Source organism: Moschus berezovskii, chromosome 3, assembly GCF_049115385.1.
Source record: "Moschus berezovskii isolate FMDL1 chromosome 3, NW_MosBer_1.0, whole genome shotgun sequence".
Classification (NCBI taxonomy): Eukaryota; Metazoa; Chordata; class Mammalia; order Artiodactyla; family Moschidae; genus Moschus; species Moschus berezovskii.
The window spans coordinates 71836592-71856197 of record NC_142462.1 but is presented as its reverse complement, the minus strand read 5'-3'; the positions used below and the strand labels follow the sequence as shown (position 1 = coordinate 71856197).

Below are 19606 nucleotides of genomic sequence, written 5' to 3'. Positions count from 1 at the left end.
TCATTTCTTTTTTAAAGTGGGGCATGTGTTGTGAATCCTTTTAGCAACAAGTTTATGTTAATGGTGTTTTATGGGTGACCGGTCACTTTTATTTCTTCATAACACCTTAATCAGAAATGGATTATATGCAAAATTGGCATTCATTGATTGTTTCATGAGTTTGAAAGTGGAAGCCAGTGAATTAAAATTACATTCTAAACCTATGAAATAAATCTGTGGCTTCTCCAGTTCTTTCTGACATCTGCATGTGGCCCTTGGGGAAGACTTGGTGACGAGAACAGGCTGTTAATGGCCCTGGTGAATGAGTCAGACTATCCCCAGCTCACACGCTTGCTTTCGGAAGGAGGATGCTATCTGAGACTCACTTTCTCAGTTTTGTGAATTTCCATCTGGCCAGAGGGCTCCTGTCCCCTTGTTCCTCTGCCTGACACTCCTCGGGCTAACTGGACACCCTCTGCCATCAGTACCAGAATGAATATAGTCCAGGAGCAGGGATGTTTCCAGCACCTGATGCATCAGACAGCCTTCACCATTATCCTCAGGCAGGACGGCAGGAACCAGCTCTAACGCCTGCCATCCCAGGGGTCCCTTTGAAAGCCTCTGTGATTGCTGGTGGTCAAGGTCAATTGTACAGATGTCTTTAAAAGTGTCTCACTAGTGACCAGAAAGTTACTTTGTCAAGATGACAGATGGGCTGTGAGCAGTTCCTCTGCCCTGCCTGTTCCCTGTGATGTCAGCTCCATTTACTTGTCAAGGTTAGGTATTTTTGTAGCTCCCCACAGCACGTGGACTTTCATGGGCAACCTGTGAAAAATCTGTTCTCTTCTGTGAAAAATCAGCTCAGTGGCTTGCTGTTGACCCACAGGAATGAGGGGTGAATGAGGATCTAGTGAGTCCCACTCACTGTGGGTAGAAGATTCAGGCAGAAGATACCTGCTGACAAGAGGGTGACAGCCCTCCAAAGCTGGTCTTGAGAAGAAGTGGTTTGACACCACCAAACACCCTGGCAGGACACCGCCGGGGCCTGAGACATTCACTCAGTTTCCATATTTTGGATGCATTCACTCTCCATTGCCCAGACAATCATCTATGTGTACAATTAAAAGGGTCCCTTGAGTTTGCAGTTTCTTTAGGTTGCCAGGGAGTCCAGCTTGTTATATTATGGCGAGTCAGAAAAGGGGCTGCTGAAATAATATCTCCTGGTAGCCTTCCTTAACACCGTATCATGAGCTTTCCCATGGAAGTGACTCCGATTTTATTGTTGTCTTTAACTCCTGAACCCTCACACCTTGCTTCCTCCAATGCCCCTGCTGGCCTAGGCAGCACCTGGTCCCAAGACTGAGAAGCCTGGCTAATGCCTGTGATGATGCTCTCTGATGAAGATCCCTCTGGTCATTGGGGTTGGATGCCCCATCTTCTTGCTAGTTCAAAAGAACTCACCAGAAAGGCATAAAAATATTCTTAGAATCTCACCCCCCTCCATTTTTTATTTTTTAGGGGAGGGGGTCAGAGAAAAAGCTAATTTATTACTTGTCATGTGCTGAAGGGCGCCTGTAGTGTAAAATAGTCAAGGATGGGAAAGGCAGCTGGGCCACTTGTGCGTGAGCCTGTGTTCCTTTGCAGCCTCTGTTTCCCTTCACCCTGGGAAGCGGTGACTTCTTCCCATAGTGGCAGTCTGTGGATGCTTTCTCTGCAGCCCCAACTTCATCCTACATCCCAGCTGTTTGAATCCCTTTTGATTTTGAGGAGAAAAAGGTAGACTCAGGAATTGTTGTTGTCGTTCAGTCTCCAAGTCATATCTGACTCTTTGTGACCGCATGGGCTGTAGCACGCCAGGTCTCCTTGTCCCTCACCATCTCCCAGAGTTTGCCCAAGTTCAGGTCCATTAAATAGGTGATGCCATCCAGCCATCTCATCCTCTAATGCCCTCCTCTGCTTCTGCCTTCAATCTTTCCCTGCATCAGGATCTTTTCCAGTGAGTCAGCTCTTGACATCAGGTGGCCAAAGTATTGGAACTTCAGCTTCAGCATCAGTCTTTCTAATGAATATTTAGGGTTTATTTCCTTTAAGATTGACTGGTTTGATCTCCTTGCTGCCCAGGGGACTTTCAGGAGTCTTCTCCAGCACCATATTTCGAAAGCATCAATTCTTTGGCCCTCTGCCTTCTTTATGGTCCAACTCTCACCTCTGTACGTGACTACCAGAAAGACCATAGCTTCGACTAGACAGACCTTTGTCAGCAAAGTGATGTCTCTCCTTTTTAATACACTGTCTAAAATCTGTCATGGACTTATCATTTGACTTGGGAATGTGGACCATATAAAGATGCTGACGATCACTCCTTTCAGGTCACATACCTGGCTCCTGTTCTCTGGTAGAAGAGGACGACGTCAGTCCACCCCCTGATTTTCCGGTCTGCTTCTGGGAGCCTGAGTGGTGTCACAGAGCTGCATCTGTGACAGGGCCCTGCACTCAGTCACTGGCTGCTTTGTGCTCAGACCATTCCAGTTACATTAATGTGGTGCTGCCAGCAGATCCCTTGCTTATACGATGTACAGTCTAATAAAAACCAGGCAGTGCTACTTTCTTTGGGCTACTATTTTTATTTGGTGGTTATTTCTTTTGTCTTCTGCCTTCTCTAATGCTTTGGTTCTATTTCAGAATATGATTAAACAGAATGAGAACTGTTTGACACTGCCCTGTTTTAAATCAGAGCTGTACTTGAGTGGCTGGGACAGTCTAATGACCTGTTTCTCTTTGTTCTGAGAGGTCCTTGAAAAGGTGCCCCCCCCCCCGGAAAAAAAAAAAGCCAGACCTAAATCTTTAAACAGCTTAGGACCCCCAAACAATCCCCCCAACAAACTAAAGCCCATTAAAATAGAATTGAAATGTTAGGTAAGTTAAATATAAAAAGGGCCTCCTTATTAATCCCCCGCTGCTTCTGCTGGCACGTGTCATATTTTCAAGGTACAGTATCAGGAGAACACTGTCATTTAGTGATGTATTAGGGCCATATATCATCAGAACATCGTCCTGGCAGAGGATATGGGCACTAAAAGACATGATTCTGGCCAGACAGAGCAACAGGGGGTCTTACTTCTTTTCTCCAGCCCCTTGTACCCCCTCTGCCTTTTTCTTTAATCTCCCTCTGTTTTGTGTTGCAGAGAAGTGAATTTCTTCATGGGATATGACTTGTTGCAAAATAATCGGGGGGCCCCAGTGGACTTCATAAAGTCTTTTAAATGGCTGGGCTTCAAGGGCAGCTTTGTTCAGAGTTTGAGCCGTTAGCTGGGCCAGGGAAGGCCGCCTTTGCCAGGGTCCAGGTCTCGGGGGTAAAGGCTTGCCGAGCCTAGACTAGAGGCAGAAAGAATAACACTCGCAGATGGAGTACGATGAATTGTGAGATGTTTTGCAAGATGCTTTCACATTAAGTCTCCAAAACTATATTCTTGCAAGATGCTTTCACGTAAAGACTCCAAAAGTATGGCTATGGGATGCTGCCAGCCTCCTGGGAGAGGAACACTCTGTTCCCGCACCCCCAAATCAAGAAAGAAACCAGAGGACTTGGAGGATTTTGGTCCAGGATCTGGTCTGATTTGCAAATGACAGGGCATTCAGAGACTGACACTTGTTTTGAGTTTTTAAGTCAGAGAGTTAATCAATTTTTTTCTAAAAGGCACTATTTTTACTCTTGTGTTCAAAACAGAATCATAAACTAAGGTTTGTAATGGTCTTAAAATGGGGAAGTGCTTAACAAAGGCACGCATTTAAATGTGTTGGCTGCAAGGAAGAGAAGGCTCATCTTAGCCTCTAAACCAGGGAAGCTGGCATAGCGATGAAATCACCGACTCTGATTTCAGTGAGTCCTGGGTTTGAATCTCTGCTGCAGCCATGTGAAGCTGGATGAGCCTTTTAACCTCTCTGAATATACACAAATGCATATAAAATGGATAACTAAGGAGAACCTGTTGTATAGCAGAGGGAACTCTACTCAATGCTCTGTGGTGAACTAAATGGGAAGGAAATTGAAAATAGTGAAAAAAAGAAAATAGTGACTATATGTATATGGATGACTGATTCACTTTGCTGTACAGCCAGAAACTAACACAACATTGTAAAGTAACTATATTCCAATAAAAACTAATAAAAAATAACCTCTCTGAGCCCCAGCTTTACCCATAAAATATGGGTAAATCAGTGCATTCTTTAGGTTTGTTGTGAGGGTTAAAAAGGACATAATACACAAAGCTTGTTCAGCGTAGTCTAGCAAATAATAGATTTTCTATAAATGTCAGGCACTATTATTCTTAATAGTTCAGCAACTTTCCTGGAAAACTATTATTGCCACTTCACAGAATTTCGTTAGAGATGGGTCAGCTCTGGCTTTTGAAAGTGAAGGGATTTGCAAAAGTGGTGGGGGTTCAGAAAAATCTGGAAGTGTTACTTTACATTAACAGCAAGGGCCATTGACATCCCTCACCTCTACTGACCTTGGATGTGTCCAGCCTCTTCTACTGACCTCGCTCAGTTGGGAAAGAGAAGAGGTGTTGGGAAACCATTCTCTTGGCTGGGAAGTTTGGTTCATTTTCCCTGTTGAACACACTTTCTTCACCTTAAACATGGTTGTGTTGGTGTTTTTTTCAACATTCACTGAGCTGAGAAACCTGGCGTGGAGCCCTGGAGCCTTGTACTTGTACACTAAGGCTTTGGAGTGGACCAAATTGCCTTTTTTTTTTTTTTCCTCTTAGCTGTTTTGGTACAAGAGTTATGGAGAAGTCAATTGTACTGTCAGTAACAAAGAACACGCAAGTCCAAGCTTAATTAAAATAATAAATCATCGATCAAGTTTACTACTGCCATTGGCAACCACTGAGCTATCTCAGTCTCCCTCACCTTCCAGTGATTCTTTTCTGAGAGATTAAGAACAGATTTCACCCAGAGGAGCTCAGCTGGAGCAGGTACAAACTTGTGTTGTCTCCTCTCGGAGGCTCATGCTAGCTTGCAGGATTTCCCCAGATTGTATGTTCTGGAGAGGGAATCATTTCACTTTTTCAATGATCAAAACCAGTGACATCAATGATACCTACCCCTCTGGATCTTTTCTTTCAGTTTCTGTCTGTTTCTCTGCATTCTAGAACTGTAATTTTTGCAGTTAGGTCTGTTTGTTTGAGGTGTGACCCATCTCTTCTATGGCATCTTTCACAGGTTACCTTCTAACAGGGCAGGGAACATGACAGGAGACCTCACATATCCAACCCAGGTGGCCTGTCTTTCCAGGAAATTTCCAGACTCGCTCAACTACATACTAATCTAGTCCTAAACTCTCAGCAGTCATGTAGGAGCTAACCTAATTTTAATATGATACATCCATAAAGTTTAATGCTGTGCCTTAGCGACTAACCTCCCTGGCTGGCCTCTTAATCCCAGTCTGGGAACCAGGTTTTCTTCCCAAGTTCACTGCTAGCTAGCTCTTTGAGGGACCTGAGACACTTAACTTCATTGTGTGCCATTCCTCCGTCTGCAAATCTTAGGAAACCTGTGAGGATTAATGAAATAATGTCTCCAGAGCTCTTTAGAAGAAAAGTGCTATGTAAACATAAAGTATTATTCTTCTGTTTATGAGACGTTTTATAATATTGCCTAGAAGAAATTGTGACCGGTGTACAAAAGTACCATAAAATTCCTTCTTGGTTCTTTGGGGGCTGGAATTGGGTTACAATGGGGGCATTTCAAGGAAAAGTTGACCTCTTTGACTACGTGTGTGTGAAGACTTGGAATTCTAAGGAGAATACATGCGCTGATGTTGGATCACCTTCTTCCTTGGGAAACTTGACAGAAGACATCTGTATCCCTCAAAAAAATTTCCTCTGTGAGCAATTTTAAGACTCTCAAATAGTGAAACACTGTTGTGTGTGCGCTTCAAACAAATTCTCCAATAAACAGAATTTGATTAAGGGTCACAGTGTCTTACTTGTGTTTACCATCCATGATGGCTTTTGAGTCAAAGTGGAATTCTCTTCTGTAATTCTCACTTGGGGCCAGAAGTTACACGGCAGTGTTGTGTGACCCTGCTCATGTCTGGTGTCTAGTTTCCTCCAAGAGATTTCTGGAGCATAGGAAGGAAGCTTGCTTCGTGGTTTCTTTCTCCTCCCATGGCACTGGGTCTAGTGTCTCACGGACCATATCTTTGGTTTGGCTACTTTAGAACTGCCACTCCTCTCCTTCTCCAAGTCACTGTCCTGGACCTATGTCCCCTGACTGGAGCTGATGACAGAGGGAATGCCTTAGTCAGAATCAATGTGAGTCTAGCCCCATAGATATTTGTGTTGTAATAGGGGATCCATCCTATGGATGTACGCACAGGCAGGGTAAGGGTAGGGGAGTCTGGTGGGGACAGACTCCAGACTCCACCAAGAGCAGAGGACACTTAGTACCTGTGGGATAAGGCAGCCAATGGAAAGGGAGTCCTGAAGGCGCGGCTTTGTATGTTCCCCTTCTCACCAGAGAGGCTGACTTGGAAACCAGTGTTTTTGTCTTTTGGTTGTCTGGAGAGTTTCTAATTTAGGAAAGAGAATTCTACCTCTTTACCCCTTCTAATGATACTACCTGGCCCATTTGCCTCATTGACATATTTTGTTGTTCATTTGGGGCAGAAAAAAATATTACAACTTCACAGCCTTTCTGATTTTCTGAAAAAGGATTTGGCACTGAGAATTTGTGAGTTCGCCAAATGACAGCTGTTTGCCTCCAAGGCAGGCTTTGCTTTCATAAAAGACAAGAATGGAGGGAAAAATCACACCATCTTCTAGATGGTCTGCCACCTTCCTAATACAGCTAATCACAGGGCGGATCAGCAGGCAAGGCACCCAGTATTTTCATTTTACTTCTTATTTCAAGAAATGTGTGTTGCCATTTCATAGTCTAGAAATACAGCATCTGCCAGCTGACATTTCTCCCTGATTGCTCACTCTATCATATCAGCTGCTGTGTTTTCTTCTCCAGGTTTTTATTTCATTATTATTTTTAAATATAAATGAAAGGTCAGGTAATACTTTCCATAGTCTATAATAGGATTGGGACTGGAAGAATCTTAGAAAAAAAAATATCTTCAAGACGTTGGCTTGAAATAAAAAACAAGCATCTCAAAAACATTTTTTTTCTCGTTGAGAAAAGCAAACAGGAAATTCTCACAATGGCGATTTGCTGTCTTCTCTAACCCGCTCTCTCCCCACCCAGCCCAAATCAGTGAGAGATGATTTCCCTCCACACCAGACACTGAAAAATGTTCAGAAGGCACTGGCAGGTCTCCTGTCCACATTTCTAAGCCCAGGGAACTCTGTGCTGCCATCTAGTGGCAGATCTTAGACACAGCAAGCTGGCTGTTGGAGGCCTGTTTGAACTTGGCTGTGGCCAGAGCTGTGGTTTGGCTTGCACCCTTATAGAGCTTTGTTGCCAGCCATGTAATTTTTTTTTTCCTTTTTACTCCTTATGCCCCTCTTTAACGTTTGTTTGTTGGCACTTCATTTCATGTGCCTGCAAAGGCTGTGTTTTGAGTTTTGATATATTTGGTCTTTCCAAAAGAAGGCATTAATGCAAATAGATGCCTTTGACAACAGGTAAATGGCAGACTTGCTGACCCTAGAAAGTGGAAAACATGGGGAGACAGAGACTGAGAATGAAAAATGTGATGAGGTTTATTATCCTTAGGCATGGGCTAGGTTGGGTTTTTAAAAATCTTCTGACATTTTCCTCCAGTGCATTTTTACCACCTTTTCTGTGGCCCTGATTTGGGAAGACTCAAATTCAAGCTGAAATCCTGGGGAAGATTTACTTGGAGATATGAGCCTAGCCGTCAGCAGTGTGATAGGCACAGATAACTATCCATGTCCAAAATAGTGCATCTTTCTTTGTTACCGGAAACAAGCCGGTATTTGTGGACCTTCTCATGGTTGGTGATGACACAGCACCTTGGAGTTATTCAGCTCTTGTCAGTGTGCTCACTTCATGTTTGTGGAACCACCTGCAAGGCACCAGTCTCCCCTGGGGCCTTGGAACTGTGATGTTCTTTAGTTCTTGTCAGTGTCCCGAATGCCTGGGAAATAGCTGGTGCAGCATTTAAGTGCCTTCAAACAGGCAATGCATCATGTTTGTATCTTCTCAAAGTCATTTTAACGGCTAACCTTTCCGGATGAAACCGAAGATACAAATGCTCACCACACTTTCATTAGCATAAGTGCTAGTATAGTGCTTCTCTCCAGTCTCCTGGGGTTGCAGAGCCTCTCAAGACGCTCCCAGGGTCTAATTCTAAAATGAATCCAGACTGTCATCTCCTCCCTTTTTGAATGAGCAGAACCCCTGAGAGTCCCAGAACTCCACACTCTCCAACTCACGCATCAGCTCTCCCCTAGAGTGAGGTACATGGAGCCTGGGGATGGTGGGCCCCGCCATCCCAGCAGTTCTGTTTCGGCACGGTCTTGTTGTCGCAGTACCCTGATGGCTTTGCAAGGCCACTGAAGCGTGGGAATAATGAGCCCACCCCAACCCATGTTCCATACGACGTTACAGAAAAACCTGAACGAACTTTTAGGCCAAACCAATATTCCAGATCTGCCTCTTGTGGAGTCTGGGCAAGTTGACTAACTCTGGTTCCTCATTTGTAAAATGGGGATAATGTGGATTTTTTGTGAAATAATGCATATGCAACTCTTAGCACAGAGCCTGATACATTGAAAGTTTTCGGTAAGCATGAATCAGTAACAGAAAACATTTCTTGAATGAAAAAATGAACTGAATGAGCCGTGATCTTGAGTAAGAGCAGAGGAAACTTGGTGTATGTGTGATGAGGTGGCCAATGGAGAGGGAGTCTTGAAGGTATGGCTTTGTGTGTGTACCCCTTCTTACCAGAGCAGCTGGCTTGAAGACCAGTGTTTTTGTCCTTTGGCAAAATCAGGGAAAGCAAAGCGAGTGGCCTTAATTAACCTGTGCTTGAATTTACTCTATAGCTGCTGGACTCAATTAAGGGAATGGAGGAATCAGCCTTTCACCAGTGATTCTCTGAAGTTTTTCTTTGTTTCTTGGAGGGCCTGTGAATCTGAGCTTGTGCTCCACATCCACGCAACCAGACAACAGGGAAATGATCAGATCTGGCAGCTCTGTACCAACATGACCCTTGGTAGAAAATAAAAAAAACCCTCCCAAGTGTTATCAGAAGTAGGGAAAAACTCACTAAACCTACAGCTAAGGTTTAGGTTTGTTTGGTGTGTGTGTGTATACACAAAAAATTCCAGATGTGAATCTACAAACCATCTGGTTGAAATAACTTTTGTGCTGAACTGTAATTACAAGCTATTTATTATGGATCTTGGATCTATGGTTTTTGACTGCCTGCTGGGTTTCTAATTTAGCAGAGTTCTGACATGTAAGAATATGTGTCTTCCTGTTCATTAGATCCCAAATTTTGACTTCACATCCACTCTGACTACCCTTAGAGTTTTTAATTCCTCGTGTCTAAGGAGTTTTCCTTTCAGAGAGGAGATGCACTTGGGAGTGACTTTCCTTTAAGGCTGCAGCCAGGTTTGCTGAATGCATAAAGCCGATCAAAATGGTTTTGTGTAACCGCTCTTTGCAAAACTAAGTCAATGTTCATCATGCCAAGCAGTGTATATACCTGATCGATGTTCTCGATTACTTTGGTGGTGGTTAAAGGGCACTATAATTTTTTAAAAAATATATTCCTTTAATTTGAAAGGTGACCATAACTATATATTATATTTGTAATTTAAGAAGAAAGTATGAACATAAATCACAGGGCTGAGACTGACAGTGAGTCATGGTGCCACCTTTATTATGAAGAAGAGAGGGCGAGGGAAGGAGCTTTGCCCGGCTCAGAGCCAGGATATCTGGGTTCAGGTTGGAGTCAGCTGTTCACTCCGGGACTGTGGACAGCTCCTGAGCCCACCTGGGCCTCGCAGGCAGAAAGAACATTCCTCTCATGGCAGTGGTTCTTGGCCTGGGCTGCACGCTGGAATTATCTGGGGAGCCCGGTCCTGAGAGAAATCAGATCTGAGCTTCAGGGGCTGGGAGACAGTGCCAGGCTTTATGAAGAACTACGCACGGGTTCTGATTAGCAGCCCAGGGTGAGAATCACTACCTCACAGTGTTTTAAGGAGTTGGTGAGATTCTCTATGAGAACTCTTATCACATAACAGACGCCAAAAATGGGCAAAGAAAAGGAGACTGGATTACTCAGCGCAACCACACCTTCCGATCAGACACCAATAACCAATAAATGAGAAAACTAGAAGTCTGTCTACTAGCCTTGCAGGAATGGGTACAATGGCTGAAGACTGAGCTCACGCTTTCAGTAGCCAGGCAGATCCTGGGATGACCCCATCAGAGTGTTTACCATTGGCCTTGGAAATGATGGTTGTTTTCTGTGTGTGGCATCCAGTGGGAATGTTTGAGCAACCCGGGTTGGGGTGGGCTCATTATTCCCACACTTCAGTGGCCTTGCAAAGCCATCAGGGTACTGCGACAACAAGACCGTGCCGAAACAGAACTGCTGGGATGGCGGGGCCCACCATCCCCAGGCTCCACGTACCTCACTCTAGGGGAGAGCTGATGCGTGAGTTGGAGAGTGTGGAGTTCTGGGACTCTCAGGGGTTCTGCTCATTCAAAAAGGGAGGAGATGACAGTCTGGATTCATTTTAGAATTAGACCCTGGGAGCGTCTTGAGAGGCTCTGCAACCCCAGGAGACTGGAGAGAAGCACTATACTAGCACTTATGCTAATGAAAGTGTGGTGAGCATTTGTATCTTCGGTTTCATCCGGAAAGGTTAGCCGTTAAAATGACTTTGAGAAGATCCAAACATGACGCATTGCCTGTTTGTAGAACAAGGTGCGTGTGAACCAAAAATACTATGTCACAACACTTCAGCAAGATTGGGACTGTAGCAAGTGTCTACTAAATGCTAGTAGACACTTGTTTTATCTTAGCACTGATTTACAGTCGGAATTTGGTGTATAGGCTGAACTTGGACTCCCAGACCCCAACATACCATCCCCTCCCCCCCACTCTCTCTCTCTCTCACACACACACACACACTCAAACACTTACAGATACTCCTTACATCTCTTCTTGGTGCTAGAATAGAACTGGAAAGATCTTCTTTAGTCTCTTGACTTTGAAGACTACTGAGTGCACTTGTGAAACTTCCCAAGGTCTTTGTCAGGGCTGAGTCTCCTGCACATGTCTCCTGCACACGTTCCAGGAGTGTTCATCTCGAGGTAAGAGAGCTGGTCAGTTGCTCCTCTCTAGTCTGTCCCCAAATCAGGTGATGAACGTGGTCATTCCAGCCTTAACTCAGGGTAGGAGGTGGGCCTTGTGTACGTTTGTGAGCTCAATTTTGAAATCCATCTCTACCACTGCAAAGTTACATGATCTTCAAAAAGTCATAGAGCTACTCGGAACAGCAATTTTCCTGGGCATCAATGAGAGAGTGATAATATTTATCTCCCAGGAATTTAATAGGAATGATTATTCCCCTAGCATTTAGTAGACATTTTTCCAGTCCCAGTCTTGTTGAAGTGTTGTGACATAGTATTTTTGGTTCATCTGCATCTTGTCCTGCAAAGAGGTAATGCATCATGTTTGGATCTTCTCAAAGTCATTTTAACGGCTAACCTTTCTGGATAAAACCAAAGATGCAAATACTCACCACACTTTCATTAGCATAAGTGCTAATATAGTACAGCTGTCCCATAGCTATAAAACACTGACGCCTGTGTCTCTGCTTGGCATGGGGAATATTATTTTTTCTCTTACTGAGCCGATTCAATACTCAACTTTGTCATTATTTGAGTTGGAACTTTAGATTGCTGCATTTTAATGCACTCTACTATTAAGGATAGTTGGACGGCCGTGTGCAAATATTTTTGTTCTCACAATGCAGTCCTGGCCCAGGTAGCCCAACAGGCAAAATATGATTTACACAAATATTATCATTTCTATAATGTGTACCAGAAAGAAATGGTAGAGCAAAAGAAAGCTTCTCTCTCTTGGAGTTTGGTTATCTATGTTAAATTGACTGGTCAAGAAGGGACTTCCCATCCTGTTCATCTGCCTCTAATCTCAATCTGTTCCTGGATGGATATACCCACTCCAGAAAGAGCAAAATCTCGTTGATTATCACAGAGTTGTCTCATGAAGATGAAGGCAAGATAGGAAGAGGGAAGCTGGGAAAGCCTCAACTGTGTGCTAGGATTCTGGTGATTCTGTTTGAAGCTGATTTCAAATGTATCTTGTCTTTTTTTTTGCCTAGAACAAGGAAGTGACGTGTAAGAGAGAAAAGTGCCCAGTGTTGTCCAGAGACTGTGCCTTGGCCATCAAGCAGAGGGGAGCCTGTTGTGAGCGGTGCAAAGGTGATTTATGTCTTGGCTGCCTTTTTTTGGCTGTTCCTGCAGACATTTTTATTTCTCTTTCTCTCACCTTTCTATTCATTCAACGTTTGGCTGGGATGCAAGGGGGTGTCAGGAGGGAAGTGAGTGAGTGTTGGGGGGCTGGTGGTAAGGAGGAATCTCCTAGTGGGGGATGAAAGCACAGGAAGCATCTGCATTGTTGGCTTATTTTCTGAGGCAAGTTGTGAAAATGTCCTAGAAGAGATGTAAAGATGATGGCCCTGCGTGTTGGTGCACACACACACAAGCCTGTTTTGTCAAGAAGTTTCAGCACTCAGTTTTTCCAGGCTCTAGCTTGCCCTGTGCACCTCTGCCAGAGGAGTCTTTAAGACCACTTTGTATCATTTTGGTCCCCATAAAAGTTTTTTCTTCTGAATTAAACGGAAGCTCTTCCCTTTGTCTTTGAAACATCCTTAAAATATTCTTATTCCACCCCCCTCCCCTACCCTCCGCCCCGTCTCCTATGACTCTCCAGCATGCCCTTCTCTCTAGAACCTGTTCTTCCAGCCTTGCTTCTGCCTTCACTCAGGTCTTTCCTCCCAACCTGCCCAGATGCTGCCTGTGCTCAAGGTCCCCCAGCCCTCATCCATCACATCACAGCTAAGTTTCCACGGCATCAGAAGGCCACACAGACATTTCAGTGATGTGATTTTTCTCCTTCATTGTCTCGTTTGTGTTCAATAGATTGTCAGCTCCTCAGGACAGGAGCCAGGTCCTGCTGTGATGATGCCTAGTGTATGTAGTGTGGTCCCGCAGACGTCAAAATGAGCTCAGTGCTTCAGGATGTGGCTCTGGAGTCACACTGCCAAGTCCAGATCCAATAGTCCTGGGTTGCAAAGAGATTTCTCATGCCAAAGATGCATCCTGGGTTGCAGAGTGTTCCCCAAAAGTTCACATCCACTAGGAACCCCAGAATGTGACCTTAACTGGAAATAGGACCTTTGGAGGTATAATTAGTTAAGGTCGTGCCGGATTAGGGGTGGCTCCAAATATATTATGCCTGGTGTCTTTATATGAAGAGAAGACAGACACACACAGAGGAGGTGGTCATGTAATGAGAGAAGCAGGTATGAATGCCTGGGCTGTGTTGCTGAGATTCACATTATTCACTTGCTCTGGGGAGAGAAGCTTAGCATCTGTCGTTTTGAAAAGCTCTTGGGGGATTTAATATGCAGCCTGGGTGGGGACCTCTGAAAGAGATCTTGATCGGGTGATTTCTACCCTCACAGAAGAGAATGCATTTTTGGAGCAGCAAGAGAGGGGTCCCTTCTATAGAGCTTTCAAAAGCAGTTCTTTAGAAACCCAGGTAAACTAAAGCACCATTTCTAGTGACAACCCCCAAGTCTCTATACTCAGTTAAGAGTTTGAACTTTGCAACTCACACTATTATATGAAGTCCACATGTCAAGAATTAATGCCCAATTGTTTGTGAGTGACTATAAGAGTAAACTATAATGTTTAAGGCTATAAATAAATACATGAGGCAGAGGTTGGAGTTGTGTTGCTACAAGTCAAGGAATGTCTCTGGCTACCAAGAGTTGGGAAAAGCCCAGGGGGTTTTTTCCCCAGAATCTTCAATGGAGCATGGCCTTGCCAACACCTTCATTTGGAACTTCTAGTCTCTGAAACTGTGAGAGAATACACTTCTGTTGTCTTAAGCTCCCAAGCTTGTGATAATTTGTCACAGCAGCCTGAGAAACTAATACCTCAAGGTTTCCACTTGAGCAGCTAGAGACATGCAGCCTCTCTCTACCTGTTAAACGAAGTAATTGTGTTGGAGAGGTAGCTAAAGGTAAGAAACAAAGTGTTTAGCACAGTGCCCGGCATGTAAGCATTTCTCAGTATAAATATAGTGGGTACTCTATAAATACCTGATGGACTTGACTATAGCAATGTGTTATCTGAAGCCTTTTGGAGTAGGGGTAATCATTCATTTACTTCTCACCTCTTTCCTATGGAGTTGGGAGTCACATGTTTTACTCACATGACTTCGGAGAGCTATGGATGCAAGACTTGAAATAGTAATTTCTTAGGAATCTCCTAAGCTGATGGTCAGATAAAGTAGTTACAATTAAGAATACATTGCTGAATTAATGTGTGTCTAATTTACTTAAAAGATGCTTACTCCTTGGAAGGAAAGTTATGACCAACCTAGATAGTATATTAAAAAGCAGAGACATTACTTTGTCAACCAAAGTCCGTCTAGTCAAGGCTATAGTTTTTCCAGTGATCATGTATGGATGTGAGAGTTGGACTATGAAGAAGGCTGAGCGCCGAAGAATTGATGCTTTTGAACTGTGGTGCTGGAGAAGACTCTTGAGAGTCCCTTGGACTGCAAGGAGATCCAACCATTCCAGATCCATTCTAGAGGAGATCAATCCTGGGTGATCATTGGAGGGACTGATGCTAAAGCTGAAACTGCAATACTTTGGCCACCTCATGCGACGAGTTGACTCACTGGAAAAGACTCTGATGCTGGGAAAGGTTGGGGGCGGGAGGAGAAGGGGACGACAGAGAATGAGATGGCTGGATGGCATCACTGACTCTATGGACATGAGTTTGAGTGAACTCCGGGAGTTGGTGATGGACAGGGAGGCCTGGCGTGCTGTGATCCATGGGGTCGCAGAGAGTCGGACACGACTGAGCGACTGAACTGAACTGAACTGAATTTACTGTTGATTCACCTTAAAGAACCTCTTCCATTTCATTCTCTAATTTTTAACTGCTGATTTGCCAACTTCATCTTGCAAGGCAGCCTTGCCAGTGAGAGATGAATTGGATGCTACAGGGTGAAAGCAGAATATGTGAAGGGACCATGCCCAAGGCTTTCAGTTTGTTTCTTGTTATCATGGGACGGGGGCACCTTGGGTTGCTCTAGTGTGTAAGCTCCTTTCCTTCTTGTCCTGCTGTTTCCTTTATCATCATTCTTTCTTCCCATCATCCTGATCTTCCAAGGGAGAGGGATACTTTTCCTGAGTACTCATTTTTCTCTTAAGATAAGGCTCTTCAAATGGAACTGGACCCAAGAATAGACCACTGAATTCAGTGTTCTGAGTTCTCCACTTTTAAAAATTAATTAAATTATTTGGTTGTGCTGAGTCTTAGTTGTGGCATGAAGAATCTTTTTTTAGTTGCATCATGTGGGGTCTAGGTCTCTGACCAGGGATTAAACCCAGGGCACAGAGTCTTAGCCACTGGACAGCCAGGGAAGTCCCCTGAGTTCTCATTCTGACAGTAAAGTCAAGGCCTTCTGGCGAGGTCAAAATCTTCAACCTGCCACAAGATGGACCTTCCTGATAGAAACTCTTGAGTAGATCTGACCTGTCAGGCTCTAGAGGGGGATCTTAAAGATGTCTCCTTTATTTTCTTAATTTCTACTCCATAATACAATGTTTGTCTCCTGGGTTTTAAGAAACACAGTTGTGTTTGCTCTTAGCTACTGGTTTATTTATATTTTTCTGATTAGAATAGTTACATATGCTCACAGAAGAAGCTTTTAAAAATAGGCTAAACTGTGGAAAAGCAGAAAATAAATTACTCATAATCTTACCACCCAGAAGTAATAAATAATTGTTGATATTTGATATATTTTTCCTGTATTTTTTCCCATGTAAAAGTGTTTACCTGGTTGATATCTTGGGCATCCCTGGTGGCTCAGTGGCTAAAGAATCCACTTTCAGTGGATTCTTCAATTAGACATAGGAAATGCAGGTTCGATCCTTAGGTCAGGAAAGATCCCTTGGAGGAGGGCATGGCAACCCACTCCAGTATTCTTGTCTGGAGAATCCCACGGACAGAGGAGACTGATGGGCTATAGTCCATGGGGTCACAAAGAGTTGGATACAACTGAAGAGACTAAGCACACACACAGTTGGTATCTTACCATCGAATTGTATTACTTCTGTTTTATTTTCTTCTCCCACTTAACATCAGGGGGAGGAGGGAATGAAGTATTTTCTATAAAACTGAATCTTCTAAGAAATAACAGTTGTTATCAATTTATTGTCTTTCCCAGACCTTTCCAGTTTATTACATATACAAACATTTATATATATATGTAATCTTGTATGTGTGGTTTTATTTTATATGTTGTTGTTCAGTCACTCAGTTGTGTCCGACTCTTTGTGACCCTTGAACTGCAGAATGCCAGGCTTCCCTGTCCTTCATCATCTCCCAGAGTCTGCTCAAACTCATGTCCATTGAGTCAGTGATGCCATCCAGTCATCCCATCTTCTGTTGTCCCCTTCTCCTGCCTTCAGTCTTTCCCAGCATCAAAGCTTTTCCAATGAGTCAGTTCTTTCGCATCAGATGGCCAAAGTATTGGAGATTCAGATTCGGCATCAGTCTTTCCAGTGAATATTCAGGATTGATTTCCTTTAGGATTGACTGGTTTGATTTCCTTGCTGTCCAAGGGACTGTCAAGAGTCTTCTCCAGTACCACAGTTCGAAAGCATCAATTCTTTGGTGTTCAGCTTTCTTTGTGGTCTGACTCTCACATCCATGCATGACTACTGGAAAAACCATAGCTTTGACTTTACAGACCTTTATTGGCAAAGTAGTGCCTCTGCTTTTTAATATGCTGTCTAGGTTTGTCACAGGTTTTCTTCTAAGGAAAAAGAGTCTTTTAATTTCATGGTTGCAGTCAACATCCACAGCAATTATGGAGCCAAAGTGATTTTTAAGAAAATAAACTGTTTTGATTGTTTCCCCATCTATTTGCCATGAAGTGATGGGACCGGATGCCATGATCTTTGTTTTTTGAATGTTGAGTTTTAAGCCAGCTGTTTTACTCTCCTCTTTCACCTTCATCAAGAGGCTCTTTAGTTCCTCTTTCCTTTCTGCCATAAGGATAGTGTCATCTGCATATCTGAGGTTATTGATATTTCTCCTGACAATCTTGATTCCAGTTTGTGCTTCATCCAGCCCTGGATTTCATATTATGTACTTTGCATATAAGTTAAATATGCAGGGTGACGATATACAGCCTTGATGTACTCCTTTCCCAACCACTCCACTGTTTATATACAATTCTAACTGTTGCTTCTTGACCCGCATACAGATTTCTCAGCAGGCAGGTAAGGTGGGTCTTGTATTCTCATCTCTTGAAGAATTTTCTAGTTTGTTGCAATCCACAGAAAGGCTTTAGCATAGTCAATGAAGCAGAGGTAAATGTTTTTCTGGAATTCTCTTGGTTTTTCTATGATCCAACAGATGTTGACAATTTCATCTCTGGTTCTTCCTCTGCCTTTTCTAAATCCAGCTTGTACATCTGGAAGTTCTTGGTTCACATACTGTTGGAGCCTAGCTTGGAGGATTTTGAGCATAAATTTTTACATAAATGAAATTAACTAGTACCTATTCTTTTGCTATTTGCTTTGTAAAAATATCTCTACAGCTGTTTTTGCTTTAAAATCTTGCCCATACAGCCACATTGCCCCTACACTGCCCATATAACCAATTATTTACTTGAGACTGCTACATGCACACTCCTATCCCAAGTTTTTCCTGTTCTGGATTTCTCCCACATTATAATGGGAACTTTTCTCCCCCTTTCTGTGGTTTTGTGAGAAATGGTATCAAGCTCCTTTTAACCTAGGTGAGGGCCAGACATTACTTTTATGTTTTTCAATGATATGTAGAAAGCACTGACAGTTGTCAACAAATGAAGACTTGAATGATGCTATTTTTGCAAAATCTTAACCCAGGCTGATGAACTGAAATTATAGGATCAACTGAATTTAGAATATAGGCTAGATGAAGAAAGGGGGGCTATTTTACATGCCTCTTATTTCTTTTTTTTTTTAGTTTTTTAAAAAGTTTATTTATTTTAATTGGAGGCTAATTACTTTACAATATTGTAGTGGTTTTTGCCATACATTGACATGAATCAGCCATGGGTGTACATGTGTTCCCCATTCTGAACCCCTCTCCCACCTCCCTCCCCATCATATCCCTCAAGATCATCCCAGTGCACCAGCCCTGAGCATCCTGTCTTATGCATTGAACCTGGACTGGCAATCTATTTTACATATGATAATATACATGATTCAATGCTATTCTCTCAAATCATCCTACCGTTGCCTTCTCCCACAGAGTCTAAAAGTCTGTCCTTTACATCTGTGTCTCACGTTGTCTTGCATATAGGGTAATCGTTACCATCTTTCTAAATCCCATATATATGCATTAATATACTATATTGGTGTTTTTCTTTCTGAGTTACTTCACTCTGTATAGTAGGCTCCAGTTTTATCCACTTCATTAGAACTGATTCAAATGCATTCTTTTTAATAGCTGAGTAATATTCCATTGTGTATGTGTACCACAGCTTTCTTATCCATTCATCTGCCGATGGACATCTAGGTTACTTCCATGTCCTGGCAATTGTAAACAGTGTTGTGATGAACATTGGGGTACACGTGTCTCTTTAAATTCTGGTTTCCTCAGTGTGTATGCCCAGAAGTGGGATTGCTGGGTCATATGGGAGTTCTATTTCCAGTTTTTTAAGGAATCTCCACACTGTCCAGCATTTATTACTTGTAGACTTTTTGATAGCAGCCTTTCTGACTGGCATGAGATGGTACCTCATTGTGGTTTTGATTTGCATTTCTCTGATAATGAGTGATGTTGAACATCTTTTCATCTGGATGTCTTCTTTGGAGAAATATCTGTTTAGTTCTTTGGCCAGTTTTTTGATTGGGTCGTTTATTTTTCTGGAATTGAGCTGCAGGAGCTGCTTGTATATTTTTGAGATTAATTCTTTGTCAGTTGCTTCATTTGCTATTATTTTCTCCAATTCTGAAAGCTGTCTTTTCACCTTGCTTATAGTTTCCTTCATTGTGCAAAAGCTTTTAAGTTTAATTAGGTCCCATTTGTTTACTTTTGCTTTTATTTCCATTACTCTGGGACGTGGGTCATAGAGGATCTGCTGTGATTTATGTCAGAGAGTGTTTTGCTTATGTTTTCCTCTAGGAGTTTTATAGTTTCTGGTCTTACATTTAGATCTTTAATCCATTGAGTTTATTTTTGTGTATGGTGTTAGAAAGTGTTCTAGTTTCATTCTTTTACAAGTGGTTGACAAGTTTTCCCAGCACCACTTGTTAAAGAGATGGTCTTTCCTCCATTGCATATTCTTGCCTCCTTTGTCAAAGAT

The 19606-nt window shown here is 42.9% G+C and overlaps 1 protein-coding gene across 1 annotated transcript in view; it reads left to right on the top strand.

Moving 5' to 3' along the window:
- Positions 1 to 19606, top strand: part of BMPER (BMP binding endothelial regulator) — a 261662-nt gene that overhangs the window by 23280 nt on the left and 218776 nt on the right. Inside the window, exon 3 of the mRNA XM_055420892.2 lies at positions 12321 to 12420. Within this exon, the coding sequence (XP_055276867.1) occupies positions 12321 to 12420 (100 nt within the window). The remainder of the gene's footprint in view (positions 1 to 12320; positions 12421 to 19606) is intronic.